Source organism: Caretta caretta, chromosome 1, assembly GCF_965140235.1.
Source record: "Caretta caretta isolate rCarCar2 chromosome 1, rCarCar1.hap1, whole genome shotgun sequence".
Classification (NCBI taxonomy): Eukaryota; Metazoa; Chordata; order Testudines; family Cheloniidae; genus Caretta; species Caretta caretta.
Genome location: NC_134206.1, coordinates 61,017,520 through 61,042,227, shown reverse-complemented (window position 1 = coordinate 61,042,227; position 24,708 = coordinate 61,017,520). Strand labels below are relative to the sequence as shown.

At 41.7% G+C, this 24,708-nt stretch overlaps 1 protein-coding gene across 1 annotated transcript in view; it reads left to right on the top strand.

Moving 5' to 3' along the window:
• Positions 1 to 8,871: 8,871 nt before the first annotated feature.
• The window catches only part of SLC25A30 (solute carrier family 25 member 30), a 23,667-nt gene continuing 7,830 nt past the window's right edge, over positions 8,872 to 24,708 (top strand). Inside the window, exons 1-8 of the mRNA XM_048850657.2 lie at positions 8,872 to 9,019; positions 10,807 to 10,888; positions 12,312 to 12,459; positions 13,922 to 14,016; positions 14,360 to 14,445; positions 18,903 to 18,998; positions 22,511 to 22,635; positions 23,236 to 23,374. Of these exons, the coding sequence (XP_048706614.1) occupies positions 10,825 to 10,888; positions 12,312 to 12,459; positions 13,922 to 14,016; positions 14,360 to 14,445; positions 18,903 to 18,998; positions 22,511 to 22,635; positions 23,236 to 23,374 (753 nt within the window). The 5' untranslated portion in view covers positions 8,872 to 9,019; positions 10,807 to 10,824. The remainder of the gene's footprint in view (positions 9,020 to 10,806; positions 10,889 to 12,311; positions 12,460 to 13,921; positions 14,017 to 14,359; positions 14,446 to 18,902; positions 18,999 to 22,510; positions 22,636 to 23,235; positions 23,375 to 24,708) is intronic.

The window sequence follows — 24,708 nt, the reverse complement described above, 5'->3', positions numbered from 1 at the left end:
ATAAAAGTCATTGCGGAGAAACTACATGAATTCTTTGCTTCAGTCTTCATGGCTGAGGATGTTAGGGAGATTTCCAAACCTGAGCTGTCCTTTGTAGGTGACAAATCTGAGGAATTGTCACAGATTGAAGTGTCACTAGAGGACGTTTTGGAATTAATTGAGAAACTTAACAGTAACAAGTTAATGGGATCAGATGGCTTTCACCAAGAGTTGTGAAAGAACTCAAACGTGAAATTGCAGAACTATTAACTATGGTTTGTAACCTGTCCTTTAAATCAGCTACTGTACCCAATGACTGGAAGGTAGCTAATATAACACCAATATTTAAGAAGGGCTATAGAGGTGATCCTGGCAATTACAGACCGGTAAGTCTAATGTCAGTACTGGGCAAATTAGTTGAAACAATAGTAAAGAATAAAATAGTCAACAACATAGAAGACCATAAATTGTTGCGCAAAAGTCAGCATGGTTTCTGTAAAGGGAGATCATGTCTTACTCATCTATTAGAGTTCTTTGAAGGGGCCAACAAACATGTGGACAAGGGCGATCCAGTGGACATAGTGCACTTAGATTTCCAGAAAGCCTTTGACAAGGTTCCTCACCAAAGGTTCTTACGTAAATTAAGTTATCATGGGATAAGAGGGAAGAGCCTTTCATGGATTGAGAACAGGTTAAAAGACAGGGAACAAAGGAAAGGAATAAAAGGTAAATTTTCAGAATGCAGAGGGGTAACTAGTGGTGTTCCCCAAGGGTCAGTCCTAGGACCAATCCTATTCAACTTATTCATAAATGATCTGGAGAAAGGGTGGCACAGTGAGGTGGCAAAGTTTGCAGATGATACTAAACTGCTCAAGATAGTAAAGACCAAAGCAGACTGTGAAGAATTTCAAAAAGATCTCCCAAAACTAAGTGATTGGGCAACAAAATGGCAAATTAAATTTAATGTGGATAAATGGAAAGTAATGCACAATGGAAAAAATAACCCCAACTATGCATACAATATGATGGGGGCTAATTTATTACAACTAATCAGGAGAAAGATCCTGGAGTCATCGTGGATAGTTCTCTGAAGACGTCCATGCAGTGTGCAGCGGCAGTCAAAAAAGCAAACGGGATGTTCGGAATCTTTCAAGGAGATACTCTGCAATCCACTACCCCTACCACTGCACCCCAGGGAACATTAAAGACAATCACAATAGCACATACACTGACCTGTGAAACACATGGTTGGTGTATGTATATCTGAAATGGAAATGACAGTTCTTTCCCCGTTGTAAGTTCTGTTCCCTTAATTTATTAAGTTTTATTATGTTATACATTTCTTTTATTGCATCGTTACAGAATCAAATTCTATTTTTTGAAACACAAGTCATCTTTATTAGTTCACAACATATGCTGGCTGGTGCTGAGCATGTCTGACATCCACCAATGTCCTGTTACTTCATTTTGTCTCAGAACCCATAACATCCTTCTCAAACAATATTAATAGGTGCCTTGGCAATGTTATATTTCTAAACACACAGCTTTCACTATAAGATTCATACCATGCTGCAAACACCTAGAAGATAATAAGGTGATAAGTAACAGTCAGCATGGATTCATCAAGAACAAATCATGTCAAACCAACCTGATAGCTTTCTTTGACAGGGTAACAATGTTATACCAATAAAATAAAAACCAGCAGGATCTTATTAAAGAGGAAAAGGCAAAATACCACATTTATTGTGAATACAGAAAGAATCATAGTAAGCAGTTAGTTATAGCTATAACATTCCATTCAATCTCATATTTATTCACACATTCATTCATACAAACACACACACATAGGTTCTGCACGGTTGTTATAATAGTTACCAGCCTTAGAGTTGCTCATGCCAAGCCACTGGCCAGGTGGCCTGGACATGAGGAGGGAGCAGGGCCTTGTCAGATGCTCATCTGATGCTCCTGGAAGTTGGTTTGCAGAATCAGACCCCAAAGTTCTCACTTTCTAGAGTCCATTTTTATGGGAATTTCTTCCTATGCCAGTCTATGGGAATTGCTTCATCATGCTGTTGCTGAATCAATCAGCAGATAGCACATTCCTGACGGCTCCGTGCTGCTAGATGTTATCTTGTTCTTTGGTTCTCCCATTCTTGAGGCTGTTGGGTGGATTCCAGTCTGCCCTCCGGGGGTCCTCTGGTTATTTCCACTTGATGCCTTCTTCAGCCAATGGACACTGGATTCTTAGGCTGGCACCTCCCTGATCATTCAGTCATTATCCACACCAAGCATCCATCCACAAACATCCTCTATCTCTATTTTAATCACAATTGTTAATACAACAAAAGGGTGGGGAGTCTCTGGGTGCTGTTTCTGTTGTTAGAGTATTGCTTTGAGTCTCTCTCTCTGTGAATTGCTTTGAGAATAGACTCTGTCTTAGAATGTACTAACACAATTAGCAGCTTGCAAGTTTCACACATAGAGGGAGAGAAACAGTACCAAAAACCAAGAGACCTCTTAATTAGTAATACCCTGGAATTTAAACTCTGGGGAATCAAACTCATTTGTGATTTTAATACAGAACTTCTTTAATATGATCCAACAACAAGCCTTGTAGATGGGGGGAAGCGGTAGACGTTGTATATCTTGACTTTAGTAAGGCTTTTCATACTGTCTCGCATGACCTTCTCAAACTAGGGAAATACAACCTAGATGGAGCTACTACAAGGTGAGTGCATAACTGGTTGGAAAATCATTCCCAGGGAGTAGTTATCAGTGGTTCACAGTCATGCTGGAAGGGCATAATGTGTGGGGTCCCACAGGGATCTGTTCTGGGTCTGGTTCTGTTCAATATCTGTTCAATTGCCAGTCAGCCTCACATCAGTCCCTGAAAAAATCATGGAGCAGGTCCTCAAGGAATCAATTTTGAAGCACTTGGAGGAGAGGAAAGTGATAAGGAACAGTCAGCATGGATTTGCCAAGGGCAAGTCGTGCCTGACTAACCTAATTGACTTCTATGATGAAATAACTGGCTCTGTGGATGAGGAGAAAGCAGTGGAGGTGTTATTCCTCGACTTTAGCAAAGCTTTTGATACAGTCTCTCACAGTATTCTTGCCAGCAAGTTAAAGAAGTATGGGCTGGATGAATGGATTATAAGGTGGATAGAAATCTGTCTAGATCATCGGGCTCAACGGGTAGTGATCAATAGCTCCATGTCTAGTTGGCAGCCAGTATCAAGTGGAGTGCCCCAAGGGTCGGTCCTGGGGCTGGTTTTGTTCAATATCTTCATTAATGATCTGGAGGATGGCATGGATTGCACCCTCATCAAGTTTGCAGATGACACTAAACTGGGAGGAGTGGTAGATATGCTGGAGGGTAGGGATAGGATACAGAGGGACCTGTATTGGGCCCCACACTACAAGAAGGATGTGGAAAAATTGGAAAGAGTCCAGCGGAGGGCAACAAAAATGATTAGAGGGCTGGAAAACATGACTTATGAGGAGAGGCTGAGGGAACTGGGATTATTTAGTCTGCAGAAGAGAAGAATGAGGGAGGATTTGATAGCTGCTTTAAACTACCTGAAAGAGGGTTCCAAAGAGGATGGATCTAGACTGTTCTCAGTGGTAGCAGATGACAGAACAAGGAGTAATGGTCTCAAGTTGCAGTGGGGGAGGTTTAGGTTGGATATTAGGAAAAACTTTTTCACTAGGAGGGTGGTGAAGCACTGAAATGGGTTACCTAGGGAAGTGGTGGAATCTCCTTCCTTAGAAGTTTTCAAGGTCAGGCTTGACAAAGCCCTGGCTGGGATGATTTAGTTGGAGTTGGTCCTGCTTTGAGCAGGGGGTTGGACTAGATGACCTCCTGAGGTCCCTTCCAACCGTGATATTCTATGATTCTGTGATTCTCAACTGTCAGTGTGGATCTCATTTTTTTATTGCTGCACTTGAGAGCTGGGGGTGAGCTCTGCACACAAATCCAGGAATGTGGCCTTGAACATCCAAAAGTTCTGCCGCCACTACTAGTCATCCCAAATCTGCATGACAATGTGATCCCACCAGTCCGTGCTTGTTTCTTGGGTCCAGAAACAGCACTTCACTGTTTGCATAAGAACATAAGAATGGCCATACTGTGTCAGACCAAAGGTCCATCCAGCCCAGTATCCTGTCTTCCAACAGTGGCCATTGCCAGGTGCCCCAGAGGGAGTGAACCTAACAGGTAATGATCTAATGATCTCTCTTCTGCCATCCATCTCCACCCTCTGACAAACAGAGGCTAGGGACACCATTCCTTATCCATCCTGGCTAATAGCCATTAATCGACTTAACCTCCATGAATTTATCCAGTTCTCTTTAAATCCTGTTATAGTCCTAGCCTTCTGTAGCTGGTCCATGGATGCCAACAACAACTTTGAATCACAGGCGCTGACTTTCAGCTTTCCCTGAGGGTGTGTCACCCCCACTTGGCTCTGCCCCACTCCGCCCCTTCCCAGAAGGCCCCACCCTTGCTCCACCTCTTCCCGGCCCTCCTCCGCCCTCCCTGAGGCTCCACCCCAGCCCCGCCTCTTTTTGCCCCCACTCTTCCCCCTCCCCTGAGCGTGCCCCACCCTTGGTCTGCCTCTTCCCACCCCCGCTCCTTCCTCTCCCTGCAGCACCTCCCACCCGCCGCCTAACAGCTGATCGGCAGCGGGTGGGGGGAAGAGCTGATTGGCAGGTGGTTGGTGGGTACTGCACTATTTTTTTCTGTGGGTGCTCCAGCCCCAGAACATCCACGGAGTTGGTGCTTATGCTTTGAATTGTTTCTTTCTATGTCCCACAGCAAGCTAGCCTCCAAGGACTCATGTTTCCCGTGGCTCCTCTTGTGGTTCTGCAAATACTGGAGGATCAGGTGCCCCATGCTCACAACGCTCATAACAATAGTGCAGAGATGCGCAGGATCCATGTCACAGATGGCGGACAGCGAGGAGGGACATGCAGGTTTGCACGGGTGATTTTGGAAAGAAGTGCAAATTATTATGGGATGCAGATGAAATTATGGGATGCAGAACACTGCATTATGGGACGTTGAACCCATGCTCCGAATCGCCCCTGAGCAACTAACTCTTTTTAGCTCCTGGAGCATTGCAAAAATTTCCAAAACACTGCAGAATGGGGGCGAGTTGCACAGTGGGACAGCTATCCATGGTGCACTGCTCTCTGCATCAATACAAGTGCTCCTGGTGAGGATGCACATCACTGACACAAGGACCGTAGTGTGGATGTGCATAAGGCATGTAGTAACTGTGGCAGCTGTCAGCCAGTGTAACTTAGATCCACATAATTTTGTAGTACAGGCATGGCCTAAAATGGGATAAAGGTTGAATGACCTACTGCCATAGTTGGAAGAGTTCCTCTGTATGCAACATATTTGTTTACAGACTACAGCTGGAGGGTTCTGATTGCTTGGGGCTTCTTCTGGAAGATTATGTTATTATTGTCGATTCACATGAGGTACAATTTAATGTAATGTAATTTCCTCTGAATGCTGTAAAAGCCTCTTTCTTTGGAGATGTAAAACCAATCTCCCTACCACTTGGAGTCATTAAATATCACTTGGCCCTTTCCATGAGAGGTGGGCTGTTAACCTGTGTCCTTATCAAATTCCAGTTCAAGTAATTTCAGCCTGCCTCCCGACATAACGCCAGCAGATTCAGTTGGCTACTTAACTTCCTGTCCTAAACTGCTGTGCAGTATTTTTAAATAACTTCTGAATTCCTCCCCAGTTGTGTCTGCTTTTGAGTTGTGCTAAAGTAATTCCTATTTGTAAAACAAGTCGGGGATCCTTCAGGATGAAGGCACTATATGTACTGTTGCTTAATGCCATATATAGCTAATATGTTGCATGCCATAATGTCAATGGCCATATGCAAAGAATCATTTTTATTTGGAATCAGTGTCATGTGACAGTAGTAAAGAATTATATAAGGAGTTGCTTTGTTCTAACACTAAAAAAGATTCTTTACTAGAATTTTTTTAAAAAATGTTTAATCCCTAAAGCTTTTCTCTCTCTCTGTCTCTCAGCTTCACTGTGTGTAGAGCATCTGTGTAGAACCTCTCCCAGCCCACTCATGCCTGGCTTCCTATGACAGATTTAAAGAAACAGAACACATGTCCTTACGCACAGTGCAGGAATCATGGTCGTCCAACTTTAATATGTGGAAAAGAATCTATGTCCCTATAGGTGGTGGTGGGGAGGAGCAGGAGGTGGAAGGAGGGGAGAGATTTGCACCTTAACAGGGTAGAGTTTAAATACCTGACAGACCTGCTTCCATCACGAACCATATCAGAAAACACATCTAAATGTGCAGGGTAAAATGCCATTCTAGCAACATCTTGAAATAGACTTCTTGCAATAGTGGCAGGGGAGGTTAATTTTTGTCCAAGGTAATATAGGAATGACTTTCATTTGACCTCTGCTCCAGGGATTCTTGACGCAAGCTGTAAGGTTTTCAATTGTATATTTCTTTACTCAGCCAGGTCTGTTTTAGTTTTCACTCTTGTGTAGGGCCAGGTACATTGCTGACCCTTAATAAATAATTACACCCAAAAAACTACACCACAAGGACATTATTGAGGTTGCAAAGTCAAGCAGTCAAATGCCAGAATTAAGGTTGGCTGTGCAACCTTATTTCAGTCCCTTGTGCATATGCATTAGGATACAGTCTTTAACTATATGATCACATACTATTTTTTTCATAGGAATGTTGCCTCATTCAGTCCACATGGTTCCTACTCCCAGTCTCCTTGTCCAGGTAGTCCCAAGCTCCACAGCTCATCATCTGATCTCAGTCCCTTCCAGGTTCCCAGTCACAGCCTCCTTGAGCAGCCAGTCCGAATTTCTGTCTCTCTACTCCCGTCCCAGTCTCAGCAGCAGGCTTATTTCAGTATTCCCCTCCTCCCCCAGCTTTTGTCCCCTCTGCATTTGAATCAGGAAGCTTCCTCCTTCACATTGAATGGGCCCCAGCAACAGGGTCACTGAGTGCACAAGAAAGACCGGTTCCCTTCTCCCAGTTCCAGTTCCTGCTTGCCCCACCCTACCCCAGAGCAGCCATTACAGGGAAAATCTGGTTTCGCTCCTGTGTAACCCAGGGGGAAAGGAGGGAGCATGCTCCAGTCTCTCTGTGGGGATGGTGTATGTGCAGTCAGTTCACATATAGAAGCATGTTCAGTCTCTCTGAGGGTGGCACATGCACAGTCCTGTCTCATGCACAAGCTGTGAGGGGATGGCATATGCAGTTTGGTCAGTACTAGGAGCTGTGAGTGGCTTGAGGATGCTCAGTAAGGACTGAATCTCAGAGATTTAGCTGATTTTTAGCTCTAAGTGTCTACTCAGATTTTTTAGGTTTCAGAGTAACAGCCATGTTAGTCTGTATTCGCAAAAAGAAAAGGAGCATCCGATGAAGTGAGCTGTAGCTCATGGAAGCTTATGCTCAAATAAATTGGTTAGTCTCTAAGGTGCCACAAGTACTCCTTTTCTTTTTTCAGATTTTTTAAAGGCTTATAACTTGGCCAAATATAGGTGGATTTTCATGGGGATGCCAAAAGGCACACCGCTGACACAAAGGCCACCCCACTTCCAAATTTCAAGTCCCTGCTCCAGAGCATGGGAGTGCTAGAGCTGTTCAAAGAAATGGTCACCAGAGTTTTTTAACTTGGGCCAAATGTTCTTTCACTACCATGGGCGGTGGATATAAAAGGCCAGGGAAGGCTAAGCCTCCCCTAACCCAGGCTGTGGCCCAGCCCACACTCTGCCCTGAGGCCCCACCCTGGGGTTGGCCAGCGGGGGCTCTTCAGGCCGTTAGAGGCTCTTGGGGCTCCTTTGGGTGGGCAGGGCCAGGGTGCTAGCCTCCCTGAAGGGGGGTTTCACCGCCACCCATGTTCCCTACTGATTCTTGGAAATGGCTTCACTGTTTTGGCTGAAATTTCCAAAAAATTCATCCTGAGACAGACCTCCACATGGAAAATTTCAGCCCAAACAGTTATTGTTTGATACCAAAGAGGTACCAGCTCTGCCTGTAATAATGAAGGGGAGCCTGAATGAAGGTGGTTTCTAGCAGTGGAAAAGGTAGGGCTCTGTCATCACTACCATTCCTCTTGCTTCTCAAGAATCATTTGTGTGCATGCAGCTGTGTTGGCTGGAGTGGATGGGGCAGGACTTATTTAAAACTGTTTGGAAGACTAGCTTGTAGCCGGGCCATCTACCTGTTGTGGGGCCCATTGGTACCTGGGGTCGAAGTGGTCCCGAGCCCAGGCGCTAACACCAGTGCCCTAAGTGTTCAGTCAGCACCCATTGTCATTGGGTGTAAGCACAAGGGGGGGGCCTCGGTCCTCACTTTATCAATCAGGTTTCACATGGGGTTTGCTGGTGGGTGCAGCCCAGCTGTGTGTGTGTGTGTGTGTGTGTATATAAAAGAGGGTTCAGCTGCAGGAGCCCAGTGCTTTTCATTAGTAAATCTCAAAGTGTTTTACAAAGGTCAGAATTATCCCCATTCTACAGATGGGGAAATTGAGGCAGAGCGGTAACCGAGGCACAAGTGACTTGTCCAAGGTCTCCCAGTGCCAGAAAACCCAACTGCCCTGAAGAAGGGCATCATTTGATTGGAGACACAGGGGCAGTGCCCGCCCTCCCCCCAGAAGAGCCTACTGTGCACATGGCTCTGTACGGGGCTGGAGTGGGGAGGGTTGAGACCTAAAGTCACCCCAGCAGCCCCTGTAAATAACCCCAGGGACAAAGGTCGCCTCAGCTCAGCCGCGCTCCGCCCCTCCCCCGCCCCATCGTGAGCCGGCACTGACGGGCAGCCCCGCACCGCTCCACCAATGGGAGGACGGGGCGCGGCTCGCGGCGGCTCGGGGGTTGGCGGCGGCGCGCGGGGCGGCCTACGCAGGGCGCGGGCTGGCTGCGGAGGGTATAAATCCGCGGAGCAAAGCGGCTGCCGCGCCGTTTGATCCCGAGACCTCGGCGGGCCGGCGGGTTTGCTGGGACCCAGCGGGGCGGGCGCCGCCGGTAAGCGCGCGCGTGGGGAAGGGGAGTGGGCGGCCGGGGGCCCTGCCCGCGTGTGGCCGGCTGGGCTCTGGCGCGTCGCCCCGCGGCGGGGCCCTGCTGTGGGCACCGCTCCCGGCTGCCCGCGGGAGCCGCTGCGCCGGCGTCTCCTCGTGCTGGAGCCCGGGTCTGAAGCACCGTCCCGGCGGCGCCGAGGGGGCGTTTTCTCGGGCGGGGTCGCTGACAGTCCCGTGTCTGGCGGGTGCCGGACACTGGCCGGAGCGCGCCTCCAGCCGGCCTGCTTTCCCCTCCTCAGCCCGCGCTTTTGTCACGTTTGTCTTTACAAGTTAGCCTTGCAAGGAGGCTGACTGACGTTCCTGTTGTTGTCCCCCCTCCCTCCACCCCCGAATAAAAGCTTCAGCTCAGCTTTCTTGGGTGAAAGTGAAAACTGCCTCAGAGGGATGTGTCCTTGCCTCGGTGCCCCGCTTCACGGCATGCGTCGAGAGAGGTGCTGCCGTTCGGCCTTGCTTTCGGCAGCAGAGATCTCCTCTCCTCCTGGTGCCCTCCCAGTTTTTCAGGGGAGAGGACTAGGACAGGCTGTAGGCTGACAAGTGCAGGGAACAAAGATGGCTTGATTTTGTACCACTTGTCTTTGGAAAACTACTAACATGTGCTGTCAGCTCTGTTAAAAACTACAGGGATAATAGTGAGAGCAGGATGAATTCCCATGTAGATTTGGGCATTGGGTAAAATATTTGAAATCTCTGTTTAGTAGCTTTTTCTTGTCCTGAGACCATTGGAAAACTGGTGTCTCAAATAATTCCTGCATAAAATAATGTGATAGGAGGGTCTGCTTTCAGACTTGCTGAGAGTCTGCTGCTTCCATTTGAGTCTGCTGCTTCCATTAAATTCATTTGGAGTTCTGGATTCTCCACACTTCTGAACATAAGGCCCAAGATTAAGAAGGCTTCTTCCTTTCTTTTTTTTTTTTTTTGCTTTGGCAAATATGGAAGGTACCAACACTAGTGGCTATGTGCCTCCCACCCTCCCCCATCAGATTTATAAAATGAATGTTGCCTATAGAGAAGGTAGGTCATGTATTGTACCCAGCATTTTTCATAATAAAAGAACAAGCACATTCAGTAACACTGAAATGCAAATATCTAGATATTTGTATGCACATATGCTAGTAAGCCAATGCTACCTGTTTCTTGGTTGTAGTGTTAACTTTTTCATTGCAAAAGAAGAGACCCAAAAAATTCAGTAATGACTGACTTAAAAATCACACTGGATATGAAGCCATAGTCCGATTAATATTAGCTCAGCTAGAATTGTAGAAACATGGGAGGGGAGGCACTTTTTTGATCTTAAAGGTCAATCATAATAGTATTGAGTTCTGTGTGCCTAAAATTATCCCTGATAAGTATTTGTCTTAGCCTTTTACAAATCCAGATGTGTGACAGCATTGTTAACTGTCTTTCTCCCAACCAGAAAGTCAATTAAGTATCACATTCTTCTTCTAAATTTTCTGAAGGTTAATGTTTTAATTGATAATGCATTTGAGTTTGTTTTAAAATGTTCTGTTATAAGCATGCCAAGCTTCCTAATGTGTAACACAGTGCTTTGCTGTCTGTTTACTGTACTGTGACACACATAGTCTAGATCCCTTGCTGCTGTAGTAAAAAAATAAATGCATTTGAGGGAGGAATATTAGTAATAAGTTCAGAATATTGAGCAATGTAGTTCCCCTAAAAATACTAAGATTTTGTATCTTTCAAATACTTAATAAAAGCCATTGCTGCCTCTTGTAGAAAGAAGAATCCAGAAGAATGTCTGCACTGAACTGGAAGCCGTTTGTTTATGGAGGCTTAGCTTCAATCACCGCAGAATGTGGTAAGAAGTTAATCTTCTAACTGTTTGCATAACTTATTCTACATTAGGAGGTTAAGTTTCAACTCTCAAATGTATCTAATGTGAAAAATAAAATAGCTACTGCAGTAGATTACTAACTTACATTTAAAGTGCTTCCAGAAGAACTTAAATGTTGAAGGGCTATTGTTGCTTTTTGTGTAATGTGTATTGTTGAAGGAAAGGAAAAAAATAGTCACCAACCCAATTAATGATACTCAAGTGTTTTCATATTGCCAAATAAAAGTTTGTCATGTTAACTTGTTTTTTTAAAGAAAAAGGAATTGTTTGCTCCACAATATCCTAGAGCACTTCTTAAATTTTTATTGAAGGGGGAAGCCTTGAATGCTGGATTTTTTGTGTGAATGTATGTGGCATTGAGATCTGGAAGTGTGGTATTGGAAATAGTACTGATCTTATTGGCTTTAGGTCTCATGTGACAAGTAGTTTCAATTTAGTCTGTCGAATTTTTGAACAGAACTTTACAGATGTTAAAGATATAGAAAATAGAAATAACAGCAGTCAAGTAAATGGTGAACTAGTGTTGCATCTGCACTTTTTTATATGAGAATTTTCATGGTTATTTATAGCTGTCCAATAGAGTATTATGATAAAATATGGTGGTGATCTCATAAGAGGTTAAAACGCAAATAGAGATTATAGGGGATAGATGTGAAGAAGCAGCCATTTCTTCCTCAGGCCTCAAGAGAATTTGTGTAACACATTATCAGGAGCAATTTTTTTTGGAAGGAATCATTTTCTTAAGATTTGCAGACAATAAGTGCTCATATGGTTTCTGATTCCCAAAATGTTTGCCCTTGTGTACAGCTTGAAACATCTAACAGTAAAATAAAATCATTTCAATTCACTTACCATGTGTATAATTTAGCATGCACACAGTCTAGATTGGCTGAATCACATTTTTCACTAACTACAAGTAACACAACACATCAGTGCAACTACAGATATGAACAAGGATTGCTTATATGAGTAAGGGTCTTCAGAATTTGGCTCTAAATAGGTGCAGTTTAAGAGCAGACTCCCAAAGTTCATTTTCTGTGAGATTATACATCAATAGCTGTGTTGTTACTTGTAGTTAGTGAAAATGATCAAGGGGATTTGCAGGTCCAGGCCTTCAGTTTCTTATGTGGTTTGTAGCAGAAGTTTCTGTTTTGAGTCTATATAACTTGATTTTGAAGCACTGGCTGCCACTGTAGAGCTCTCTATAAAGCCATTTGAATGTAAGTGACTGGCTCTGTTAGCCTGCAACTAATTATACATTTTCTTTTGTCTTTAGAAAACACTGAGGTTCTGCATTATGTTAACATTTTGGTTTATGATGTATCTGCTTTGGGTAGACAAATGTTTCATGTTAAATTAATATACTTTTTCCTCCCCTGACTTTAAGGTACTTTCCCAATTGATCTCACCAAAACACGTCTCCAGGTTCAAGGTCAAACTAATGATGCCAAATTTAAAGAGATTCGTTACAGAGGAATGGTGCATGCACTAGTGAGGATATGGAAAGAAGAAGGGTTGAAAGCACTGTATTCTGGGTAAAATAAAATATACTTTATGTAACCAGTTTGCATTTGTGAATTTTGGGACAGTTTATGAAAAAATACTGTCACATACAATGGTATTGGATTTTAACAAAAAAAAAAAAAAAATTTATTGCCCCACTTAAAAAAGAGATCATGAGGGAGAGGCAGGCCATATCTGACAAAGTATTTGAATAGAAATGGTTCAGAATATAGGGCATAATTTCAAAGTACAATATTTTTACATCATGGTAATTGCTATGTGTGAATGGCATTTTATTTTTTAATAAACTTTACCCACTGTAGTAGAAGGGAGGTTTTTTGTAGTTCGTTTTGAGATCGTAGGTGTACTGTTATAACTGTAGTTCACAATGCATTATATTTTTGGAAAATGCATCCGAATAGACCAATAAAATACCATATAACTTCCATGTAAGTTATTGTGAAAAGTCATTTTTACTATTATATCATACGATAAACCCTCTATCAGCTAATGTAAGTCAGATACTTCATTTCATATTAGTGATGGCAAAAGTAAATTTAAATCCCAACTTCCTTCACCAAGTGATAACTAACTTCATTTGTGTGGTGGTGTTGGGAATCCATTTGTAGGGTTAACATCTCTACTGAACTGATGATTAATACAAGCATGAGCTAGCATAGAAATGAAGAGTGAGTGTGGTACGTTTGTATTAGAGCTTAAGTGTAGTAAACTTGTAGTAGCAAAATTCTCATGTCGTATATCGTCGCACATGCAATGCATCAATTATAACAATAGCAGTAAAAGTCCATTTGACTTTCACTGTTGTGATTTTTATAGGGCATTAGATTAAAAAATCCTGTTTCTTATGAAATCAATGATTACCTTATTTTTAAGAGATTTGTTTTCCTACACAAAAGTGAAAAACTGGTATTCTCTCATTGTAGCTGACATAATATTGAAACATGCATGTGCTGTGCATATATGTATTCAAATGTAGCTTTTATACTTTAGTGACATGTTTTAAACTCGCACTGTTAATGTCAGGCGATACTTTCAAAGTACCACATCAAGTTACAGGAAATTATAATTACTGTTTTAAAACATTATTCAGAGAATATCTTTTGTTCTGTATACATTGATTTTTAGATTTTTCAGCTCGTTGCCAAGCAGGAAATGATTGCCAAATCAGTACCAGTGTTCATTATGGCAATCACTGTGGTCAGGGTTTTTCCTCAGCCCTTTTAAAAGGGTCGTTAGTACCACCGCACCTTCATTTCTTCCATGCTTGAATATAATTTTTACTGCAGGCCTTCCCCCATCTGTCCTGGTTCTGAAATCATCTGGTTTAAATGAACAAACCTTTCACTTTTATTGCATACCCTGAGTTCAGCCTATCCTACTCTTAAAAATTCATTGAATAAACCGTATTTCTGGGTACCGAGACTTCAGGAAGCTTTGAATGTATACATTATCTGCTTCTTGCTATTTTTATAGGATTGCCCCTGCAATGTTACGCCAGGCTTCGTATGGAACAATAAAAATAGGCACTTACCAAAGCTTGAAGAGAGTGTTTGTTGAGCAACCAGAAGGTGAGCGGGTTTTTCAGCTTTGTTACCACTGCTTGCTAATATATTTCATCTAAAGTTGTTTATATTGTTTCAATATCAGTCATATGATGCATACATACATTGTATTGTATCAATGAAATGTATGTATGCATCAGCTTTATATTCATTTCAAAAATGCTTCTGCAAATGAAATTCCAACAAAAACTGAGCTATCTTAAAAACAAAAAGAATTGACTTTGAGGGTTTGGCTACTTACTTTCAGCTGCCTCTTTCATTAAAGAAGGTAAAGCATTGACTTGCACTTGATGTCTTATCACAGTGTAAAAGCCTGTGGCTGAGAATTTGTTTTTGCTTCTGGAAATAGATGAAACCCTGGTGGTAAATGTATTGTGTGGCATTCTTTCGGGGGTGATTTCATCATCTATTGCCAACCCTACAGATGTTTTGAAGGTAAGTGATCTTTTTTATCAAGTTTCTATTTTCGGCATAGGTTCCTTTGTATTCTTGAGATGAGAACAGTCTACTGATAAGAACATAAGAATGGCCATACTGGTTCAGACCAAAGGTTCATCCAGCCCAGTAGCCTGTCTACAGTGGCCAATGCTAGGTGCCCCAGAGGGAGTGAACCCAATGGGTAATGATCAAGTGATCTCTCTCCTGCCATCCATCTCTACCCTCTGACAAACAGAGGCTAGGGACACCATTCCTTACCCATCCTGGCTAATAGCCATTAATGGACTTAACCTCCATAAATTTATCCAGTTCTCTTTTAAACCGGGTTATAGTCCTCGCCTTCACAACCTCCTTGGGCAAGGAGTTCCACTGGTTGACCTTGCGCTGAGTGAAGAAGAGCTTCCTTTTATTTGTTTTAAACGTGCTGCCCATTAATTTCATTTGGTGCCCCTAGTTCTTATATTATGGGAACAAGTAAATACCTTTTCCTTATTCACTTCCTCCACACCACTCATGATTTTATATACCTCTATCATATCCCCCCTTAGTCTCCTCTTTTCCAAGCTGAAAAATCCTCGCCTCTTTAATCTCTCCTCATATGGGACCCGTTCCAAACCCCTAATCATTTTAGTTGCCCTTTTCTGAACCTTTTCTAATGCCAGTATATCTTTTTCTTGAGATGAGGGGACCATATCTGTACGCAGTATTCAAGATGTGGGCGTGCCATGGATTTCTATAAGGGCAATAAGATATTTTCAGTCTTATTCTCTATACCTTTTTTAATGATTCCTAATATCCTGTTTGCTTTTTTGACTGCCACTGCACACTATGTGGAAGTTTCAGAGAACTATCTACAATGACTCCAAGATCTTTCTCCTGTTTAGTTGTAGCTAAATTAGCCCCCATCATATTGTATGTATAATATTTGGGTTTTTTTCCCATGTGCATTACTTACATTTTTCCTCATGAAATTTCATTTGCCTTTTTGTTGCCCAATCACTTAGTTTCATGAAATCTTTTTGAAGTTCTTCACAGTCTGCTTTGGCCTTAACTATCTTGAGCAGTTTAGTATTGTCTGCAAACTTTGCCACCTCACTGTGCCACCCTTTCTCCAGATCATTTATGAATAAGTTGAATAGGATTGGTCCTAGGACTGACCCTTGGGGAACACCACTAGTTACCCCTCTCCATTCTGAATATTTACCATTTATTCCTACCCTTTGTTCCATGTCTTCTAACCAGTTCTCAATCCATGAAAGGCTCTTCCCTCTTATCCCATGAGTACTTAATTTACATAATAGCCTTTGGTGAGGGACCTTGTCAAAGGCTTTCTGGAAATCTAAGTACACTATGTCCACTGGATCCCCCCTTGTCCACATGTTTGTTGGCCCCTTCAAAGAACTCTAATAGATGAGTAAGACGTGATCTCCCTTTACAGAAACCATGCTGACTTTTGCGCAACAATTTATGGTCGTCTGTTGACTATTTTATTCTTTACTATTGTTTCAACTAATTTGCCCAGTACTGATGTTAGACTTACCGGTCTGTAATTGCCAGGATCACCTCTAGAGCCTTTCTTAAATATTGGTGTTATATTAGCTACCTTCCAGTCATTGGGTACAGTAGCTGATTTAAAGGACAGGTTACAAACCATAGTTCCGCAATTTCACATTTGAGTTCTTTCAGAACTCTTGCGTGAAAGCCATCTGGTCCCAGTGACTTGTTACTGTTAAATTTCTCCATTAATTCCAAAACCTCCTCTAGTGACACTTCAATCTGTGACAATTCCTCAGATTTGTCACCTACAAAAGATGGCTCAGCTTTGGGAATCTCCCTAACATCCTCGTCCGTGAAGACGGAAGCAAAGAATTCATATAGTTTCTGTGTGATGACTTTATCATCTTTAAGTGCTCCTTTTGTATCTTGATCATCCAGGGGCCCCACTGGTTGTTTAGCAGGCTTCCTGCTTCTGATGTACTTAAAAAAAACATTTTATTACCTTTTGAGTTTTTGGCTAGCTGTTCTTCAGACTCCTTTTTGGCTTTTCTTATTACATTTTTACATTTAATTTGGCAGTGTTTATGCTCCTTTCTATTTACCTCACTAGGATTTGACTTCCACTTTTTAAAAGATGGCTTTATCTCTCACTGCTTCTTTTACATGATGATCATTGCATGCTGTGTTCTATTGCTTTAAATATACTCACTTTGAGATTACTTACTCAGTAATTCAGAGGTTCCTGGGGAAAAACTGAACTGTAGAAATTTCCCTCCAGGCATGCTGGTCAGCTGGGGGCATGCAATTTGATGAAATCAGTGTCCTTGGAGGCAAGGAGAAACACTTAATTGATTACTTTTTTCTTGCTTCAGAACACAATGAACTACTAAAGTTGCTTTCCCCGCCCCCCTTTTTGCTCCAAACTTGACGTGCTGAAGCTGTACTCTAAATTTAAAGAAATCAGTGTAAGTTGACCTAGACAACTTACAATGCTGTTCATTTGGAAGTATGTAAAGGACTACTTACCAATCACTGACATCCAGAAATCTCTAGGTTGGAAGAAGCATTAGGGTTCTAGAAAAAAAATCCAGTAGGTCAGGATCGCTATTCTGTCACCCATGGAAAAACTAGTAGCACAGTGTCCGTTTGAAACAATGCCCCTGCATGGTGCATTAATGACTTAAGCAGAGTGCCACTTAGTGAAATCACCAACACCACATTTTCAGCAACTGTTTTAAAATTTGTGATTATCTCCTGTCCAAGTACTGGTAAGGTTGATCCTATTTAACTTACAAGATCATGGCCTGAGATTACTTGGCTGCTTCTGCACATGCTAAAGTTTTCTGAGGATTGAGGGGAAAAACGTTGCTTTTTACATAGTGCCTAATTAGTCCTCCTTCCTTCAAATAAAATAGAATGAAAACAAATTGTTTAAAACTTCCCATTTCATAGAAGGGGTAGTGGAAGTATCAACACAGGTAAGCCTTTATTGGCTCTATTCTGGAATTATAGCATACAATGTGACAGAGGACAATACCCTGGACAAACTTTAATGAATTAAGTTAAATGTCACTGGAGTTCATTGTATTTAAAAATGCGATTGTTTGCGTTAGAGATTGTGTACAACTTTTTAGAAGGAGGGTGATGCTAACATAATTCCTCTGGTTATTGGCCCTTTGAAGCTGCCTCTGCAGAACTTCATATATACTAGGTCAAACTGGTTTCTCCAGGAACCAATGGACAAAGAAAGATATTTGGATAAATAGCCTGGTTTTAAACAGGTTCAGGGCCTTTCTAACCTGGAAACGGACAGGACTTCTGGTCCAAGGTGGGTCCCAATCTTTAGGGAAGGGTTGGAAGGACTGTGACCTACTGAGGGCACATAATCTGAGCACTTGTTCTGAGTTGAAGGTGTGATCAACTTATGACCATAGGGAACACTGCTATGTGGGTGGGATTTGAAGGACTAATCACCAATTGGAATACTTGTAGCGTGGGGGTGATCTCCGGCAAGCTTTTTAGCATGCACGTATGTTTTAATGTTTTTAGTGTTTTCTCTGTAATGCTTTCTACCTTAAGAATAAATCTGCTTGCTTAGAAATAGCCGTGTGATAACTCACAACTGACAATCACACTGTGTACTCTCAGGTGAGACTTGAATCATGCCTGCTTACAGCCTCTTTCTGAGAAAATCACATGGTCAGGAGTCTGTGCAGCCTGTAAATACCCCAGTTAGAAGGGAGAGAGATGCATGTCTCCCCTGAAGAGGCAATGGTTGGGGAGCTGGAAGCCTAGAGGGGCGTGCCCTTGCTGGATCGTAGAGGGAGAATACAGCTGCAGTTTCCCTGAACTTGTGACAGGCTCTATTCTGGAGTGATGATATGCATGCTGGGCTGGGTGACAACACTAACTCCTAAAATTAGGGGTGAATTCTCATTTGCTTGTCACACTTACCATGAATCCAGCAGTTTGTCCTTGAAAAATCAGTCTTTAATTTCAAATCCAAAAAGTAAAGTACATAGTTCTTCCCAGCTGAAACTCTCATCATATTGACCTTTTGTGTTAAGATGTAGCTGGTGAGTTCAAGGGAGAACACTGTAAAGGACACCATGCAGAAGTCTTCTGTCAATCTAATCTACATGTTAGTGCACCAATTCAAAAATAGCAGTGATTTGTGGTAACTAATCTAAAAGCTACACCAAGTACTAGTTCAAATTCAACTGTTCCAAATATAGCAGCTGCACTTGAAGGATAGCTGATATGTATCTACAGATAGGTGGTACTACCATGATGCAGTCAGTCCATACTTGTATAGTTAAGAAGCAGAGATCATATTTTGAAAATGTTTTAAACTGTAATATTTTGCAGCGCCTCTTCATAATGTTGAGAAACTAAACTAAATTATAATTTTCAGTGTTTGAAAACTGATAACTGCTTTTTGTTTTGGGCTGCCTTAGATCAGAATGCAGGCCCAAGGCAGTGTGATTCAAGGAGGAATGATGGGCAATTTCATACAAATTTACCAAAAAGAAGGCACTAGAGGACTATGGAAAGTAAGTTCTTCAGCTATTACACTAACTCTTCCGAGGTTGTTCTTGCAATAGTACGTTAAAAAAAATCCATTTACTGTTCTACATATTGTTGCATATAGCTCTGCAATGTCTGCCAAAATATTGGTGTAAGATGTACCTAAAGTTGTATATATGTATATTAATATTTTTAACTGCTATATTACTTGCCATTCAAGGATTTCAAAAGCACTTGAGAAGTATTAATGTATGTAGATAGACTCATCACCTCTTTGGAATATTATCTCCATTTTACAAAAAGTGTAGTGTACAAGAGTGAGAGTTTATGGACATACTAGGGCATTGTTCGGGTTACGTTGGCATGACCCTTAACTCTTCACTTCCTGGTTTTCAGAGGTTTGAATGTTACTAAACTTGACATTCTGGAAGGGTTCAAGACATCACTGAGCAAAGTTAACTCCAGATTAATGAAGTTTCTTGTCAGTGAACTTCCTAGTTTGAGTAATTTTTTGTAGGAGTTAGTGGTCATTTACGCAGTTGTAGTTATTTCATAGGTTTGCAGTTGAGATGCTAGCACGGCTGGTGGTGATGTCTAGCTCACAGCATTTTTCATCAGAAGATCACAAAACACTTTACAAAGGAGGTTAACAACATTATATTGTTCACCCAGCAGGTCAGTGTCATAGCCAGAAATAGATCCCAGGTCTGCTGAGTCGCAGTTCCTTGGCTCTGTCTACTGGGCCACATAGTTGTGATTCCTATATACACTTCGACCTTCTTATGCACGTTGTTATAGTGGAATGGGGACAGTGGTCATGCTTTGAAATGTTTTGGAGGATATAACTGCTTACAGTTGTGATTCCTCTCATCAGCTCTATCAGGAGTTTGGGACAAACTGTGTCTATTACATGGCATTTTCAGTAACTAAGCAAGTGTGAGAAGACTGGTGTCTGTCCTTCTCCACTCTTTCCCCACCATTCCCTGCAACATCTAGCCCCAAGCCAGCATCTAGCTCACCCTCCCTTTCCAGTCCCATTTAGCCATTAGCACATAGAAGGTTGTTCCTTGCTGCATAAATATGATGTGGCACTCTCTGCTGCATACACATGATGGGCAGCACCTTACTGGAGGAGTCCACACTTCCTTGGTTAGATAGACTGGGCCCCTTTGCCCCTGCTTCAGGCAGGTTTCCCCAGCTTTCCCCTAACCTATCTGTTCTACCCCATGCAGGGGAGTCACCTTGACACATTTCCTAGTTTTTTAGAGGTTTCAATTTGCTTTATCTTCAGGAGCCCCTTGATCCTGGCTCACATGGAGAGCAGAGAGGGGCTCCTATCCCCATCTGGTAGAACTTTCCCAGATCCTGGCACGGGGTGCAGGGGGGGAGGATGGGGAGCTAACAGGCCCCCTGCCTCCCACTCCTTCTGACTTGAGCCCCCAACCTCTTGCTCACCTCAGCCCCTCCCCCACTCCTCTGCCTCTAATCCTCTCAGCAGTTGTTTGCAGGTGTATCTTATTTTCTTCTCAGAAATAGTTTGAGCACCTTCTGAATTACCTGATGTACTCAGATTATATTTTCCCCGAACAAAAAAATACCCTGGTACAAGGGGATTGTACAAAATATGCATATAGATATTTCAAAGATTTCTGCCAAATGTAGGTTTCAAACTTTATTGCCTGCGTGCAGCTCAAGTTCAATGACCGTAGCATGTCCCCAGGAGCCACCCAAGTCATGTGGAAACTGGCTGACTAGAAACCTCTTGGCTAGATTTCCTGCACGTGTACTTTGTAATCTGTTTGGCACATGAACATTGAGTGCAGACCTCTCTAGAAAGTTTCTCTTTTTTGATCAACATTTTCAATATTACTTCTCCAAAGAGGTAGTGCATGGCATGCACTATCTGGTTTAAATCTGGGGTGTGATCAAAGCCATGATTTAAGTCCCATATCTGCACAAAACACATCAGTAGAATTTGTGAACATTAAATGCTCTTTTTTTTTAAGGGTCTCTTTTTTTCCTCAGGGACTCCTTTGCTCAAATGACCCCAAATTTGGATACTTAGCTCACCCTTTGAAGTATAGCTAATTTCAAGGCAATCAGAATAAGCATGTGGATATTAGAACACTTGGAGTTAGCCTTTAAATGATGCTTCTCAACCTTAGCTCTGCTATAAGTTATTGACAAAAGTTATCCTCTCCAGCTGAAAACTGTTACTTATATTGGTGATGGTAAAATATTTCCTTGGCATGGGGAATAGAACTCTTCCATGAACTTGAATTAACCTCAAGTTATAACACTTACAAGGAGTATTGTGACCATGTAGAATTAATTTGAACTATGTATACCTTTACTGGCTGACTTAAAATTGAAAGACACCTTTAAATATATTATATCTTGGTTTAAGAGCAGGCTGTTTTGTTAAATAGCTTCAGTATGGGGAAGCTCGCTTCGTTAGATGAATGTCTGTGAAAGCAGGGACCAAATGGCTCTGGGGATTGATAATTTGAATAGACTCTTGATTTATAATCTTCTGTTTCAGATTTAGCCCATGATGGTAGAGGAGTTGTTCAGTGGTCAGTTTCTTGTGATCCAGTGGGTTAAGGCATGTGTCTCGGAGAATGGGTCCTGCGAGAATAGGATTTTATTCCAAATTCTACCAAGCACCATGTGAACTTGAAGTAGCTACTTAAGCTGTGCACATCTTTTTCCCTTCTGCAAAATTGGAATAATTTCTGCAGTGTGGAGGAATTGGGTATTAGCCATTTAAATGGTGTGGGAAGTCCTTTGTAAAACATGTTATCATCTGCTGATGAAAAGCACTATGGTATTTAAAATAAACTGTACTTGGCATTAAATAATATTTAATGAACTTACCTTCTCACCTGTAACTGATTGGGGGTTTTCAAATTTTCAGTGTGGATTGTATTTTAGCATGTCATGGACTGCCTCGTAAACCATTCATGATTACAGAAAATCTCTCTGGCCACTACTGAAATTCTGTGCATGAAAAATATTTGCACTTCCACCTGTTGACAATTAGTGGTTAGTCTTTGAAAAATGCAGTCAGTCTACTTTTGCTCTCCATTTTATCTCCCCCCTCAATATTCTTGGTTTCTCTAAGCTGACTGTAAGATGAGCCAGCACCAGCCTGCCAGCTCTCAGCAGACTACCAGCAGCAGTCCATAGACTTCAGTTTGAGAACATCTGCTGTAGGTCATGGCTGAGATGTTGGTGGGGCAGTATGGGGAAGTTTGTATTGCTGGTGTGCTTTTTGTTCTGCAAATTAACTCCAGTCACCAGGTTGGTCCGTCTGGGATCTTTTCCAAGCAGTACATTTACACACCTTTATACCATACACCACTTTATTTTTTAAAAAAACTTCATAAAGTGTATTTTCTCAGTATACAAAACTTGTTCTATGAATATTTCCTAGGTGCTTTTAATCTAAAATGTAATAGTATATGAGTTATCTTCAACCAGACATATAAATGATGCAGTTTTTAAAATCTCAAACATTATACATTTGTTTTGCCAGGGGGTGTCCTTAACAGCTCAGAGAGCTGCTATTGTTGTGGGAGTGGAGCTGCCAGTCTATGATCTCACCAAGAAGCACATAATTATGTCTGGACTCATGGGAGACACTGTGTATACTCACTTCCTGTAAGTTTGAACAAGCATAAGAGTTAAGTTTAGAAAGATCTAGTTGTATGATTAAATCCCCTTTCAGAGGTTACACATTAATCTCTTAATGTTAGACTTTCCAGAGAATATAATTAGATCTCACATTTTTTTCTCACTATCACTTGAGATGTAAATATACTTCTAGTGTATTTAAATGTTTACTTGTAGTATTATTTCAAATGACATTTCATGCCATGGAAGGTAATAGTTTTTTGTGCTATTTATGTAATTTTTGACCTATGTAGACATTTTTATGGTTCAAAATACCTAAATTAGGTATGTATATAAAGGCTGAAACTAAAATGTGTTTACTACTTTGAAAATAAAGGGATGGATTTTTAAAGTGTGAAACGTCTTCCTGATTGTTACTCTGTGTGTGTGTATATAACAAGTCTTAGCTTGATATATATTTTTGTCAGGTAAAACTAACTGAAAAAGTAGTTTATTGATAAAAATGCAAACACAACTTTAAAATGTCTATGCTATAGCTAAAATTTTCCATAAGGGAGGGAATGTTTCTGTATACTTCTAAGTTGGTGGTAGTAGGTCATATTTTTATAATGGTTTATCTTTCATTAGCTCAAGCTTCACCTGTGGATTAGCTGGAGCACTTGCATCAAATCCAGTTGATGTTGTGAGGACACGGATGATGAATCAGAGAAAATTTCGAGATGGAACACATTCAGGGTACAAGGGTACTTTGGATTGCTTATTACAAGTAAGTACAAAGTGTATAGCAACTAGTGGTAACTTTTATACAATCTTGTGATATCAGACATGAATTAGAGGGTTTTCTGCATTGTAGGTAGACAGCGTTCTAGGTAGAATGTAGAATCTAGGTAGGTGTTCTAGAAAGCCACTTCTGTGGTGTAGGACTTGTAGAGAGAACTCTGGAAATAATACATTTTAACTTTTGAACTTGCTGTGCCATGTGCATCTTTCAAAAATTTGGACTCAAATCCTGCCCCATCTCTCCCACCTTCTGCTATGTAAAATCTGTTCTCAGTGTTGATGAAATGGAAAGAGGTCTGCTTGCAACATGGAGGAACATATATGCATTCATTCCTGCTGGTATTTAGGTCAGGTATACTAACAGGGAATTCTTCTGATGTGAGCACACTTTTTAAAAAGGTACTGAAAAACTTATGAAAATATTTATTGAAATATTGGGACAAGGAGAGAGGAGAATATTTCAAATCCCTGAATATAGGGACCTACCAAGATTGACAGTTCTTTATAGCTTGCATTTGCAGTTGGGATGAAGAGAGGTGTAGTATCGCCAGAAATCAATCAGTTTAAAAAAAAAGATTTCTCACTTTTCACAGTTCTTGCTTCTACTTCCTGCTTGAAGGCAGGGGACAGGAGAATTATAGCCAGAGCAGACAGGAAGTGGTTTGTTGTATCCTAGGTTCTGACTGGCTGTGCCAAAAACAATGACTTCCCCTAGAAGGAGTCAAGTTAGATTATTTGGAGGGAGTGAGCCAGGATTGTACTGACTGGGAGACGGGGCTCCAAAAGAGAAGTGGGTAGGAAACACACAGCAACTTTTTGAAACTTTTTGTTATGGGAAACAACTTTTTGTTATGGGAAACAAAGTTAAACATCCTGTTCCTGAGTATTTGTAAGTGTAATTGGAAGCTGCTTCCAAGGAGACAGTCACCCAAAGGCTCTTACCAGGACATAATGAACTCCATTCCTCTCTTAGGTGGAGGCATTTGTGTAGTACCTTTTGCTGTTACCAGCTGCATCTTGCGTTAGTGGGTACTAAGCCCTGGTCTATGCTTAAGTTAGTTCGACGTAGCTTCACACCTCTGAGTGCCGTACCTATGCCAACCTAACTCCTGGTATAGATGTGGCTAGGCAGATAGAAGAAAGCTTCTGTAGACCTAGCTACTGTTGCATGGGGAGATAGAAGCAGTTTTTCTGTCACTGTAGATAATGTGTCGCTATAGAAATTTCTATGCTACAGGTGCTGTAGCATTGCCACTGTAGTGCCCTGTAGTCTATGGCTTAGACTGGCTGTTTCCCCCTGTGGTGGCTACTGTATTGTCT